The 14,498-nt window shown below is 40.0% G+C and overlaps 1 protein-coding gene across 4 annotated transcripts in view; it reads left to right on the forward strand.

Moving 5' to 3' along the window:
* The window catches only part of LOC116328654 (neurocalcin-delta A), a 63,623-nt gene extending 53,575 nt beyond the window's left edge, over positions 1 to 10,048 (forward strand). For all 4 annotated transcript variants that reach the window (XM_031750483.2, XM_039619699.1, XM_031750485.2 and 1 more), the window contains 3 exons: positions 2,701 to 2,806; positions 3,843 to 3,962; positions 7,922 to 10,048. In XM_031750483.2, the coding sequence (XP_031606343.1) occupies positions 2,701 to 2,806; positions 3,843 to 3,940 (204 nt within the window). In that variant the 3' untranslated portion in view covers positions 3,941 to 3,962; positions 7,922 to 10,048. The remainder of the gene's footprint in view (positions 1 to 2,700; positions 2,807 to 3,842; positions 3,963 to 7,921) is intronic.
* The last annotated feature ends 4,450 nt before the right edge of the window (positions 10,049 to 14,498 follow it).

The following is a 14,498-nucleotide window of genomic DNA, read 5'->3' on the forward strand; positions in this document are numbered from 1 at the left end:
ACCCGCGTTTCCAATGAACAACTGTCACTGATGACATACTTCCTGATTTGAAATGTCAATCTAATGAAATAATGTTTGAGCACATTTAAAAGGAAGCTTAAGGATAATGAAGAATCTCTCATTTCTATGGTAATTTCATTTTAATTGGAGATAAATTATCTGAATTTCAGGAGCGAGACAACACGTCCAAACGCACCCCTTCTGGTTTTATCTATATATGACCCCCCAGCTCTACAAGCTGTTCGTTTTCAGGCCCCACCCTCCCTGCCAATTCATATTTAAGCCATTCGCCTTTATCTACTAAAAAAAAACGCCGTTAAAACTAAAATGAGAACGTGGGTCCAGCTAGTGAATAGAGAGAGACAGAATATCAACCAAAGATCCTGAAATTACATAAAAGTTATAAATTCTTCTGCTTGTCATTGAGTAAAACAAGGTTGTTGTTGGAAGTTGTTGGAAGACAACTTTCTGTAGAACTTTAGACAATAACCTCAGGATTGGTCTTTAGAATTTCGATTGGATTTCTTTATAAGAGGTGAGGTAGTTGCGCTTTTCAAAATATGTCGTGCCAGAACCAGTGACTAAAAATGAATTCATAATGGCGGAAATCCAAGGCTCAGTGAAGCTAAAGCTCTCGTTGGTAGTCCTTGTTCTGCGGTGTTGTCCTCCTGCTTGCAACAGAGCTCCAAAGCAAAAGGTGCCTAGGCTGTTGAATGATGTCATCATCAGTGAAGTCGTAAGTGAGCCAGGAAGGGCAGAGGTTAGTTGGTTAGCAGTGACTAAACCTTTAAAATAAGAAGTAGAAGATTGGCCTCTGGTGTTGGCCTCTTATATAGAGCCTGTTCAATACATGAAACACACCAAACGAATCCAATTATTACAAAAATAAAATATACAAAGGTTGTTGGGGCAACCAAATTGAGTGCACAGACCAGTATAGTTTGTTCCCTGATGTCTTTAGCTGAAGCAAACAATAGTTTACTGGAAAAACCATAAGGTGGCATTTCCAAGTATTGTATTCACAGAATCATCCGTTTAGAAAGTTCTGAACAAAAATCCTGAGACTCTCTTGGGCTCAGAGTCCTTAGCTTCACACGTCGCTTCACTTCTTACTGGCTGCTTGTAATTTGGGGATTTAGAAATGTGAGCTTATTGTACAGCGTGTTGCTTTGCTGGATTAGATGAGCAGCTAAATCCCTAACATGCAACACCGGCTCACTTTACTCACAGCACCTTGAAGGATGCCAATTAATAACAGACCCATCTCCAAAGTGAAGTCACTCTGGCTGCTTCTTGTCCCTGAACCCCCGATCTGCCCTGCCGCTTTGGTAATAGGCAGCATAACCAGCACCTATATAAAGCTCTGGCTGCACTGTAATCACAATCATCCCTCATCTGTTCGCATGTCAGCTCCCATTCCCCTCAAAACCGCCTCCTTATTAGAGACAGATAGAGTGGGCTGTGATTTCACTGTTTACTGCCAAACAGCCTGCAATGCAACAGAAAGCAAAGGAGACACAACACTGATAAATAGACTGCGTGTTGGTCTCCAAGCCTCGCTACCTAAAGCACAAATACGCAGTCGCAGCGCGGCGAAGCAGTGCAACAAGCTGGCATATTGGAATCACTTCTGAACAGGTGGACATACTGTGGAAATATGCTCAGTAACCAGTGTGTTTGTCACCATAAATGTCCCTAATATCAATAAAGCAAATATCACAGGGGACTCTCTGGGGTTTTGCGCTCTCTGCTCGAGAGTGATTTCCAAACAGTGATTTTTGTTAACTCTGTCAAGGCACGCTACAGCAGGACAAAGTGGAAGACCTTGTTGCTTTTAGTCTGAATGGATGTTGAGTATAACAAGCCGAGTTAAAGCAGCAGGGATTTTGAAGGCTGAAAAGAAAAGCACTGCTAGCATTACCTAAGACTTCAGCTTTGGAAAGAAAAGCAATAAAAACCCCAATTTGCAGTATGATAAAGTTAATGTGTGTTTGTATATTCTGTTATATAATCACTGCGTGTGTCTGCGGTGACAGATCTGACGGACCAGGGGGTATGTCCAAGGGACAGCCAATCACAATGTTTAGTTTAAATAAGCATTATTATGAACTGCAAATTATGCAAAGCTACTCTAGTGGTGTCCAAAAATAAGATTATGTAGTTGCAAATGTGGTAACCTTTAAAAAAGCAGGGAGAGAGAGAGAGAGCAGGTGAGCTATTCAAACTGTAGTTTTGTAGTAGAGTTTTTATATTGACCCAGAAACTCTCCTGGTTACAAAAATAGAATAGACGATCTCTTACAAAACTGAACAGGTCAAAATCTTCAGCACATAGACTGCATCAGGAATCCCTCCCTTTTCCATACATTATCTAGAGCCTCCAAAACAGACCTCACACTCAGCTGTTCATTGTTTAATCAGCAGTAAACATAAGCAATAAACCGTTCAGTAATCACAAATGTTTTTAAAAAGAGGCTAAAACTATCCAATCACATAACGCAAGATACACGCAGGCAGAAGCAGACAAGAGGTTTCATTAGATCTGCTGCGACAATGAAAAGTCGCGTCAATCAATAGAAAAACGCTGGCCAGAATCACGCCTGTCAGCTGCAATCATTTTCAAATGTGTGTGAGATTCTACAGCTGAAGGCATAAATTAGTAACCGGCTCATCTGACCTTACTGTGTGTGTCTCTCTGTAGGCGATATATAAGATGGTGTCGTCCGTGATGAAGATGCCCGAAGATGAGTCCACACCTGAGAAGAGGACAGAGAAGATCTTCAGGCAGATGGACACCAACAGAGACGGTATGAAGTACTCTGATGTAGCATTTACTTCCAGTAGTTTTAACTTGCAGCAGATGAAATTATCCACACTTCACACAGCCTAGTTTATAAAGTGCACAAAGACTATTATTCCCTGTGTATTGATCTTTGATCTCTCTCACTGATAATTGCTTTAGGATGTTTATCACTCTGGATGAAAGGTTAACCTCTTTTTTGTCCCACATGTATTAAATCTAAATATTGTATTTATGAGTATGCATCTAAATTTTCTCATGCTAAAAAAGTTTGTTGTTTGAGTGATTCAATGAGAGCACGCTGTTTGTAACTACCACCTGGTTAGCTGTCACCAAAGTCTTCTTTTTTACGAAGCCCTGCATTGCCAGCACCGTTCACATACATCACACTTGAGATTCATACACAGTTAGACTTGTGCAGCTCTCTGATGCATCAGTAATGCTCTGTGTCGTGATCCCTCAGCACAGGAGAGGCACAAATAAGACAGGAGGAAGAGAGAGATGGATGATGGTGCTGGGTGGGGCAGTGATGGAGAGGAAAAGGGAGAAAAATGGGAGCAAGATGACGCGAGAGCAAGAGAGCACAATGACTAAAGCATGGAAGTGTCTTTTACTTCTTGTAATGAGAATCACAAGTGGAGAACAACTCGTGGGGAGATTTAGTCTGTTTGTTAGTGATCAGAGAAAAGAGGACCTGTCTCAACACTGCCACCTTTTGGTGAGAAGCGGAACATATTAGAATGTACCGTTCATGTTGTAAAGCCTCTGAACTAAAGATGCTACCAAGTAAGCATAAGAAATTAACCCTGAAATTGTTATAATCTCACTTAAAATGTTAATGGACCCAACACAGTCACACTTCACGGACAAACGCAGGAACGTTTCCTGTTTGAGGATTTTCTTCGCCAGTGTGTTGCACTAACATGGAATGCAGTTTTTTTATCTCACACTGTTTTGGTATATATGATTCTTTCTTCTTCAGCTTTTTGCTGTGCACGTAAATATGAATTATAAAAAGATCATTTTTGTTCTGATTTTTTTAGGCAAACTGTCTCTGGAAGAGTTCATCAAAGGAGCAAAGAGCGACCCCTCCATCGTGCGCCTGTTGCAGTGCGACCCCAGCAGTGCTGGACAGTTCTAAATCTGAGGCATCGACACAACCTGTAAGGCTCCTTTAAGCAGTAAAATTCACTTCTGTCTCTATCTTTGAAGTTAAAGTTTAGTTAAAGGTAAATTTAAACTTGAGAGTGTAAAAGAGAAACACCGATCCAACAAGTTTAGAGTCGTGCTAGGCGTGCTGACGGTGCTGCTGTGTGGTCGGATCGGTGGAGGGCTGAGGTTCAGCCTTAGGAACAAACCCACTTCTCCTACGAACGGTTTTGCCTTACGGGCAGAGAAGACGTCTGCTGGAGGGAATCTATTCCGAGGCTGCGTGCGCAGTGTAGGATGTGGGATGGGTCATCCACAATGTCAGTGACTTTGTGGCTGCATGTAATTCATGGACTGACATGAGAGACTTTGTAGGAGGTGGCCTGGTATTTTGGAGCAGGTGCTGATGCTCAGAAGAAGCTTCTTCTTTTTAAAGCCTCCGTGTGTAGGATAGCTACAATGTTTCTGTGAGCACCTCTCTCTTTTTTTCTGTCTTGATGGTTCTGAGCTTTCAGCAGGAGCTGCAGCACTACAAGACAAACCTTCCCGATGTCAGCTGTAACTTCAAGAGCCAAGAATCAGATAATGTGAAGAGGAGATCTGTGAGTCAACAGATGAGTTACAACAGCAATCTGACAGCAGCGTGTCACAAGATGAGGTTGTGGTTTGTTGAAATCAGTGGAGAAAGAGAAGCCTGGCTGTTCTCTGTGTTTGTGTAAAGCATCTGTGAGAATCATTGTCGTGTCATCATCACCTCTGCACTCTTCCCTGCAGCTGACAGCTGATGATGATTTCTGTAGGTTTCCCCAACCGTCCTTTCTCACAGAGCTGCCGTAGAGTAGTAGCATAATCGAACAGAATTTGTAATGCTAAAAGCTTTAAGATGTTGGAAGATTCTTCCAAATGTATTTTACACAGAAAAAACACTGCAGACTTTATTCTCAATATGAATTAAAATATATCAGGGATATCATGAAAAAAAGGAACACTTACAGTAAGATGTGATTAGAATGACATAATGTACATATGATGACAGAACACGGCTTTTCCAAACATCCCAGCTTTATTTGGGATTTTGGATTACATTTTACTTTGCTCACAAAAAAAAATATTTTACAAAAATACAAAACTCTTTTTGCTGTTTGACAGCCTGCAGTCCTTTGTTGAAGTTTGCAGCAAGCCTCACACACGTCTCCTGAGCAATCCCAGCACATTCTTCTTTGGAGAATCTCTCAAGCTCCTCCATATTTCATGGTCTTCAGTTCACCCCACAGATTTTCAGTATGGGCTTTGTGCAGGAAAGCCAGTAATGTTTACATTGGTCTTCTGGAGGTAGTTCTTCATCAGGAGTGATGTGTGCTTTGGGTCGTTGTCGTGTTGATGACCCAGACCCAGTTTTGCTGGTGACTGCTTAAAGTTTTCTCTCAAAATCTTCACATAGGCTTCTTTCTTCATGATTCCTTCCACATTGAAAGGATTCCCAATTCCAGATGCACTGAAGCATCCCAAAGAGTGTTAACAAAGAGCTCTAGTTTCATCTCATCTGTCCAAAGCACATGTTTCCAGTAAGCATAATCGTTCTCCATGTTGTCCTTAGCATACTTGAGTCAGGCTTGAAGTTGTTCTCTTCTGCAGAAGTGGAGTTTTTCTTGGTCTGCAACCTCACAGTCCATTACTATGCCAAGTTCCAGTGATTGACTTATCCTGGGGACTAATAATGTTGGTTGTGATCATTTTTTGTTTTTTCGTGTGTTTTTAATTCTGTTATTGTGTGCAAATATAAATGCTATGCTATTGTAAAAATCCATTGCTTTAAAAAACTAAATTTTAATAATAGTAATTATAATAATTAATAATAATTATAATAACTGATGAATGTGATACATTAGCTCAAATAGATGTCAAACAACTGGCATTTTTGTGCCAGCTGAGCATTGGTTTGACCAAAGAGATCGCGCAGACTGATAAATAAAGCTCTGGATTCAGAACTAAAACTGGTTGTGCCAACAAAGGGCAAAAAAACAATGCATCCTGTCTACATCCTGTGAGATCGTGGTAATACCCATACACAGACTCTGTTTCCTCTCCCATCTTTAGCTGTGAATAGATGTGGACATGCCGTTATTCTCATCACTAGATCACAGTTTGCACCTCAGGTCACAGTTTGCACGAGCGCGTTTGTCTCAATCTGGAATCATGAGCGAAATCTAACTACCGAAGGAAAAAGCAGCGGGGTCAGGTTATTAGACTGAATTAATTAGACTGATTAAAACAGCATCGAAAGAGAAAAAGCAATTTGGCTCTCGTGAAGTAGAGAAACGGAAACGCGTTTGTCTCAATCTGGAATCATGAACGGAAATCTAACTACCGAAGGAAAAAGCAACGGGGGGTTCTACCTGGGATAAAAATTCAAACTGCAAATGAGAAGCAAAAACAACACTTCAGTTCACACTAAGAAAGCGGGCTAGTGCACATAACAGCAGCTATTTATGGCACCCACAGCCGCCAACAATAACAAGACACCCAATAAATGCAGAGCATGCAAATATTTTTGTAGTCAGGCTTTTGAATTTGCATGTAAATGCTAGAATAGGTAGGTGTGTTTGCAAGAAAAAAAGTATAATACGAAATTCAAGCCCCTGAAGAAGAATCCTCTGTTAAGATCTTTCTCATCAAATGTCTCTCCTCCATGTCTCTCCTTGGCTTATCAGCAAAACACAAAAAAAAACCACAATGTCAATAAATGTCACAGTACAAAAGGGGTGTGACGAGGGATGTGCCTCACCACCTGTCTTTATTTGCTCTGCCAAAAAAAATTAGAAAAAGCGTGTTGTGTTCTAGTGCATGTTGTGTGATGGCCCTCATTACTCCTTCATAATAAGAGTTCATGTGTGGAAGAACACACTTGCTGTTGTTATTGTCTTTGTTTTCAACCTCTGACCTCTTGTGTTGTTGCCAGTTAATAGCAGTCCAGGTTCAGCACAGTACAAAACAGAACTGGACCGAACCAACAAACCAACCAGTGAGAGAATGTTAACACAAGGAAGCACAAAATATACCGTGAGCGAGTACAGCCTGTTCTGAAAATGAATTAGCAGATGTATCTGGTAGTAATTATATTTAATTCAATTAAAACAGAATTAAATGCTCTGTTTTAATTCACTGCCATAAACAGAACGAGAGGCTCTCAGTCGATGTAACCCTCTGGAATAAACCAGCGCGTACAAGTCACATGACCAATTTAAGATGAGCTAGCAGCAAGACGCAGCCTCACTGAGTCTCGGTTTCAGCTTGTGTTGAAAGTGCAAACTTGGAACTGTAACAGCACAGTTATAAGGAGTTTGATGCATACAATAATAGCCATGCTTATGTTGTCTCTGCTGTGGACACATCTGTAACAGAAGCTTTTTAGTCATTTTATCATGTGATATTGATGCAGTTCAACTCTGTAAAATAATACATACAAAAGCAAAAATGTTCTGAAACACATTCAGCGTTTTATTGTGGATGATCTCGATAGAGTTTTGGGGTTCAGGTATTTATTTTAGTTTAATATTGCAAAGCACCGTTTGCTACCAGTGGCTGGTGCTGCTCTCCGCAGCTGCAGGGTGGGATTAGGGTAGCACATATGATCACTTACACCTCACGGGGTTAACAGAATATTGACTGCAATCTTACCAGTCTAGCCTACCATAATCTGCTCTAAAATGTGACAGAATATTCAAGTATGTAGGATTTTGTTTCCAGTGCAACAAACCAGAAAAAATAAGAAAAAGATTAGAGACTTAATTTAGATATGAGATAACCTGGAACTGCCTCTCAACTGCTTTTATATTACCTGTAACAACACCAGCGTGCAACACATGGTTGATGAAGTGGAAAAAAGCCCGGAAGTGTTGATGAAAAGCGGTCCCATATTTTGAACATGGCAGCACCTGTGTGTGACTGTTGATCTTCATTTGTGTCTCCACAGTGCTTCTTTGGGGTGCTAAATGCCCACAACTCTCCACTGTGGAGAGTCTGATGATGAAGATTGACAGGATGAAGAGGATGAAGAAGACAGGCCTTTCAATGTGCACTGAGGACTTTCACACAGGAGATGGCCACAGGAGCTACACTCTCCAATTTCCCAGCCCTTCCACACCCCTCTGTAAAGCCGTTTATCTGAAACCCTCCGAACTCCAACTAAGACTGATGTCCCATCAGGTTATTAAACCCCACTGATTGTAATTGCATTCCTCAGTTCTCCTATAGGCATGTCCAAGTTTAAAGAAGGTTTACAGTAGGTTGTACATACACAGTATAAACTGGAGTCTCTGTATCAGTGTCTTTGCTTGGCTCTCTGTAACCCCCCAGGCTGCGGCCAGGGCCGCACAGAGCCTCCATCACTCTAACATGTATAATAGACAGAGTGTGCACAAGACCACGAGAGAGATGATGGTGTTTAGTACTGTAGGCAAGATCATTTTTATCTGCAGAGAAGACCTGTGAAGTTTGTCCTTCACTCGGAACGAGTACCGCTTTCCTCTTTTCTACTGTGAGAATGTGTACGTGTGTTTGTGCAATTTTTTTTCTTTTTTTTGCAGACTTGATAGACTTTGTTCCATATTTTGTGCTGGGCCAACAAGAACATGTGATATTACGCTACTATGCATAAGCACCCTGATCAGTAGTTTTCATTCTGTGAGGTCTCACTGAAGGATAGAAAGCGTCCCTCTCCTCCGCTGTCTGTGTTTCGCAGCGGCAGCAGCAACGCTGAGGCCGTCACCGCGCGCTAGCTTAAGGCAGAAATAGAAAAGTAGTCCTAACAAGTATCTGAGTACCGTGTAGATATTTTAAAGTGCACCTCTACATTTGTATAGCAAACCCATGTAGTCCAGAGCGCTCAGTGCTCAATGAACAAACGTCGTGAAATAATAATAATAATTTTTTTAAATCTTTGTTTATTTAAGCTGTGGCGAGATATCGAGCATGCAAACCTTTTTTTCTTTTAATTGCGTGAAGAACAAAACTGCTTTTTCTTCACTTTTGATGTTTTTAAAGGCAGCATGTTGAACCAGTTGTCGGGTACGGGGTGGGTAGACTAACATAGCACATATGCATGTGACTTACATGCATGTGTGTGTTCTTAGTGTGTGTTTATGGATATCAAACAAGACGGTAGCGCTATTCAGCCCTGTGCTCGCTTCTGTGTCGTCAGTGTTATTGACAGAGTGTGGATCGACAAAGCTGACGCGTCTGTAGGTTTACGGAAGAAGCTCTTTAGGTTGACTTCCCTGCACAACATCAGTGAGGCAACTATAAAAAAGCACTGAGCTATCAGAGCTGAGAGCTCCATCATTAAATCACCATTCAATTGTGTCTCCAACACGTGACACACAGTGAGCAGCGGCCCCACAGTCTCACATGCAGGATTAATATCATAATTTCGGCCCGTGCTCCTCTCCTTTGTCTCTCTATTCTTCACTCTGCTTTCAAAGAAAACCTGAAAAGAGAAAAACCAAACTTCTCCACCCCTGAATGTAACCCCGCCCTCCTCCAGGCCCCAGCCGAGCCGTTTCAGTAACTGCAACATGTTCCAATTAGAAAAAGCTTTGAATGTTCAGTATAATAACTGCTGTTTGTTTTTTTTTAATGTAAAGAGAAAAAAAAAAGATGCAGAGCAACAAACAGAGAATCACAACTACTGCAATGATACTGTCATAATGTGTCACATTTATTATTTTTTTATTATTTTTTTTTTTATTTTTTAAGAAAAACGCTGTCATGTGGAACGTTTCTGTTAAAACGTAAAGAAAGCATCTTGTGGTCAAGTGCCAAATAAAATTTAAAAAAAAACAGTATTGTATAAATTTATACTGTACAATTGTTCAGCGTTGGACAAAATGTTTGTAATTGTTGCATTTTGTAGGTTTTGTATGGTATATTGTATTTAGTGACTACGGATTTGGAACACAGGATTCTGTTTTCTTTTTTTTGGGTCAAATTCAAAGGCAAGAATTAAATTTACAATATATTGTGTGCAAGTAATCATGTGGTGTTTGCTTAATTGTGGAATATTGTGGAATTAGATGATTAAAGACAAACTGCTAGCTGTGTACATGTTGGCTAATAAGTGACAAGAAATGTGGAAGATGAGCAGACACTGTGTCACAGTCACAGTTACTCCACCACAGACCAGTGCATTAGTTTCTACTGTAAAATCTCCCACTCCACACTGTGTCACGGTGTTATTGTCTGATAAAACACTCTTTAGATTTCCCTTCCAAGGAGACAGACTTTCTGAAGCTCTTTCAAAGTTTTTCTTTTTCACTCATTTCAGTTCCACAGATCCCAGAAAGTTGATTTGGTTTATCTGGACATGTGAGAAAAGTTTTGTCACTTATCCAAGTGACTTCTTCAGTCTCAGCAGGTTTCCACAACATTATAAACAGTACATTTGCATAATGACCAACTAACAATGGGCTGCGAGGTCAGTTTCATGATCATTAATATGTAAATTGATCAGTGGCCATTAGCACTTTTCACAGAGAGTTGGGGAATGGTTGCAATCACAGCATTGTAAGATGTGAAAGATCTTACAGTATATTTAAATATTTAGGTCACCTCCTTGGTTCAGAGATGGTTGTTCCTTTTTGGCATCCTTGACTCACCACTCAAACCAGTGTTCCTACCTGCAAATAACTGTATCTTAGGCACTTTGTTACTGACAGCCTGTTACTCTATCTTTAGTTGAGTCAACATAACATTACAAGATATTATTCAAGATAATCACTAATGAGGTGATTCCCAATAAGCTATTAGCAAAAAGTTTGGGATATCTTTACACCTTAGAGCTCGAGGTTGTTGCACATTCATGACCACCTTTCACTGCAAGGCATCACCAGACTCAATCTTTCTGCAAAGCCTGACTTGGGCTGATTGCAAACACTCTCAGAGACATTGTTGGAGGTTTGCAAAAAATATACATATTGCGATCAGTCAATGAGCACAACTTGAGGGGACTCAATTCAACTGGCTGCTAGCTGGTTGAATTCTGGTTATGTTCCTGAAAGTGCTAATACTGCTGTGCAATGTGATGCAAAGACCACTAGGCAACTGTTAATCATGCTAGGATAGTCAAAGTAAAAAAAGAAAACCACTGAGGTGTACACCTGTAATCACTATTGTATGATATGACTGAAAATGTCAACGGAGTCACCGATTAAAGATTTCAGTCTGGACTGAAGTCCATCAATATTCTGATCCAGAGTCACATCACTAGCATGACTACAATTACATACAATTTTTGACCCAAACTGCTCTTTCTTGGACTGTCTGTACCATTTCCTCACCTGTAGCATCCACTGAAAACTTGTCTGTTCAGCTTCCGGTCATAGTTAACCTGTCACACTGAGTGATCCTTGACTGCAAGAAGGAACACATTGCTATAACCTCCTGGAAAGCTGATAGAGCTGCAATATTTCCTCGATAACATTCTCCTGTGGAGCTGGCAGAAGCTCATTGATCCTGTTGTATAATGTTGCTTCCAGCTGACCTGAAGTCTCCTCAAGGCAGGTGCTACTTTACAGGGTTTCCTTAAGGAGGGTTAACAAGCTCTGAAATATGGCTTATGGCATAACAATGCTTTATGGCTTAGGGTTGTTTGTTAACAAACACAGAAAAAGACTTTTGCAAAGTTACAAGTGCATACTCCAAATCAGCCCAGTGTGCTCCTTGTAGCCTGGAAGTGACACGTCATGATAGCTGCAGTTTCAAATCCTTAACATGTGAAGGGAAATCTTATATATACACACATCCCTGGGTCAGTTTGTTTCCAAGTACACTGTTTGAAACCACTGTGCACATTTTGACAATAGAAATCTAAGGGTTTTGTGTAACTCATTAACACTGTTTCTTTTTTTTGTGCTACAATTTAAAAAACTTAAACTTAGGAAGCTAAAGAATGTAACTGCTTACATTCATTTTACGGCTATGCTCAGCCTTTTTATACAGATACCAAATTTTACTGTATAATTGCATTATTACCAAACAAAAGTATAACTAACCTGTAAAAATCAATGTGACCTTTGCGCATAATTAAGTATATTAATTTGATATGACCAAAAATGTGTTGTGTTATGTTATGTTACAGTGATCACAACAAAGATCATTCAATTAAAAAAATAAATGAATCAATGACTGCATCCTACCTGACTGCCTCAGGATCAGTTTGGAGTTTGTTTGTTTGTTTGTTTGTTTGTTTGTTTTTGTTTGTTTGTTTTTTAATGGTACAGTAACATTAATACACTTACTGCAGACGTGCACTGGTAACGAGTATATGTGTCTGAATGAAAAAGACATGAATAGGATGTGTATGAATATGGAACATGTATGGTGTTTTCCAATTCTTTTCCAAAAGGCTTTTAAGCAGTGCAGTGTGAAAGCTATTCATTATGGTAAGCCCAGTGTTGTAATAAATTGGCTACACAGGTGTACATATTAGCTACTGACTTGCTTAGCAATACATTTCCACTCCTGTAATTACAAATATTTAAATCAATTAAAGTTATTCCATTTCCCCTCAATTTCTAATTTGGGAGTGTTTATCTTTAAGCCGTGGGTTAAAGTGATGGAAGTCAACTGTCTGAAGTGATTTCCTATGAAAATTTCGCAAATTACAAACCCTTAAATTACCATGATGGTAAGCAGATAAGAAAGATAAAGACGAGATAATTCACCTCTATTGGACACGTCATCTTCATTACAGTCTGAACAGGCAACGAAGCAAAAACTTTAGACGACATCAATTGATTGTGAGGTCCTCTGTGATCAGGAGCTTCTACATGCTCGAATTCCAACGACTTTGAAATGTGTTCAGGACCTAAAGTTGATCCATCAGTGCGATCTGTCCAAACTGTGATACAGAACATAAAGATAAAGACATGCTGTGGAAGAGAGACAGAGATTAATAACAGATATGATTCGATGCAGAGAGGTCTATTAACACATAGTGAGTGAGAAAGGTGACTGGAAAGGAAAAACTCAATGCATCATGGGAATCCCCAGCAGCCTATGTCTATTGCAGCATAACTAAGGGAGGATTCAGGGTCACCTGGTCCAGCCCTAACTATATGCTTTAGCAAAAAGGAAAGTTTTAAGCCTAATCTTGAAAGTAGAGATAGTGTCTGTCTCCCGAATCCAAACTGGAAGCTGGTTCCACAGAAGAGGGGCCTGAAAACTGAAGGCTCTGCCTCCCATTCTACTTTTAAATACTCTAGTAACAACAAGTAAGCCTGCAGAGCGAGAGCGAAGTGCTCTAATAGGTGATATGGTACTACAAGGTCATTAAGATAAGATGGGGCCTGATTATTTAAGACCTTGTGAGGAGCAGGATTTTGAATTCAATTCTGGATTTAACAGGAAGCCAATGAAGGGAAGCCAAAACAGGAGAAATATGCTCTCTCTTTCTAGTCCCTGTCAGTACTCTTGCTGCAGCATTTTGGATTAGCTGAAGACTTTTCAGCGAGTTTTAGGACATCCCTGATAATAATGAATTACAGTAGTCCAGCCTGGAAGTAATAAATGCATGAACTAGTTTTTCAGCATCACTCTGAGACAGGATATTTCTAATTTCTAATTTTAGAGATGTTGCGCAAATGGAAGAAAGCAGTCTTACATATTTGTTTAATATGTGCGTTGAAGGACATGTCCTGGTCAAAAATGACTCAAGGTTCCTCACAGCATTACTGGAGGCCAAGGTAATGCCATCCAGAGTAAGAATCTGCTTAGATACCATATTTCTCAGATTTTCAGGGCCGAGTACAATAACCTCAGTTTTATCTGAATTAAGAAGCAGAAAGTTAGCGGCCATCCAGGTCTTTATGTCTTTAAGACATTCCTGCAGTTTGACTAATTGGTGTGTGTTACCTGGCTTCATGGATAGATAGAGCTGCATGTCATCTGCATAGCAGTGAAAATTTATGCTATGTCTTCTAATGATGCTGCCTAAGGGAAGCATGTCTAATGAAACAGAATGGTCTAGCACTGAACCCTGTGGAACACCATAATTGACATGGGTGAAGAGGACTCTCCATTTACTTGAAAAATTGAGTCTATTAGATATATGATACAAACCACTCAGTGCAGTACCTGTAATACCTACAGCATGTTCTAACCCTGTGGAACACCATAATCGACCTTAAGGTCTAGTGGACAGAGAGATGACCACTGTCCATTTAAGATCATGTAACCTTCACTAAAGCTGTTTCTGTGCTATTATGATCTGATACCTGACTGATACAAATAAGCCACTCTGCAGATGATCTGTTAGCTGTTTGATACATTTCAGTTTTTGATATGAAAGTTAAAAGCTATCTAGAGATGGCTTTTTAAGTATTAACTACAGCCACCTTGAAGGCCTGTGGTACATAGCCGATTATTAGAGATAGGTTGACATAAAGATTGAAGAATTAATTAAGCTAGGAGTTTTGTAGAATGGGGGTGAGTTGATGGTTTGGAGGAAATTATTAATTTGAATTAAAGCGTATTAACGCAGAAAGATTTAAAGG

The sequence above is a fragment of the Oreochromis aureus genome, linkage group 11, assembly GCF_013358895.1.
Source record: "Oreochromis aureus strain Israel breed Guangdong linkage group 11, ZZ_aureus, whole genome shotgun sequence".
Taxonomy (NCBI): Eukaryota; Metazoa; Chordata; class Actinopteri; order Cichliformes; family Cichlidae; genus Oreochromis; species Oreochromis aureus.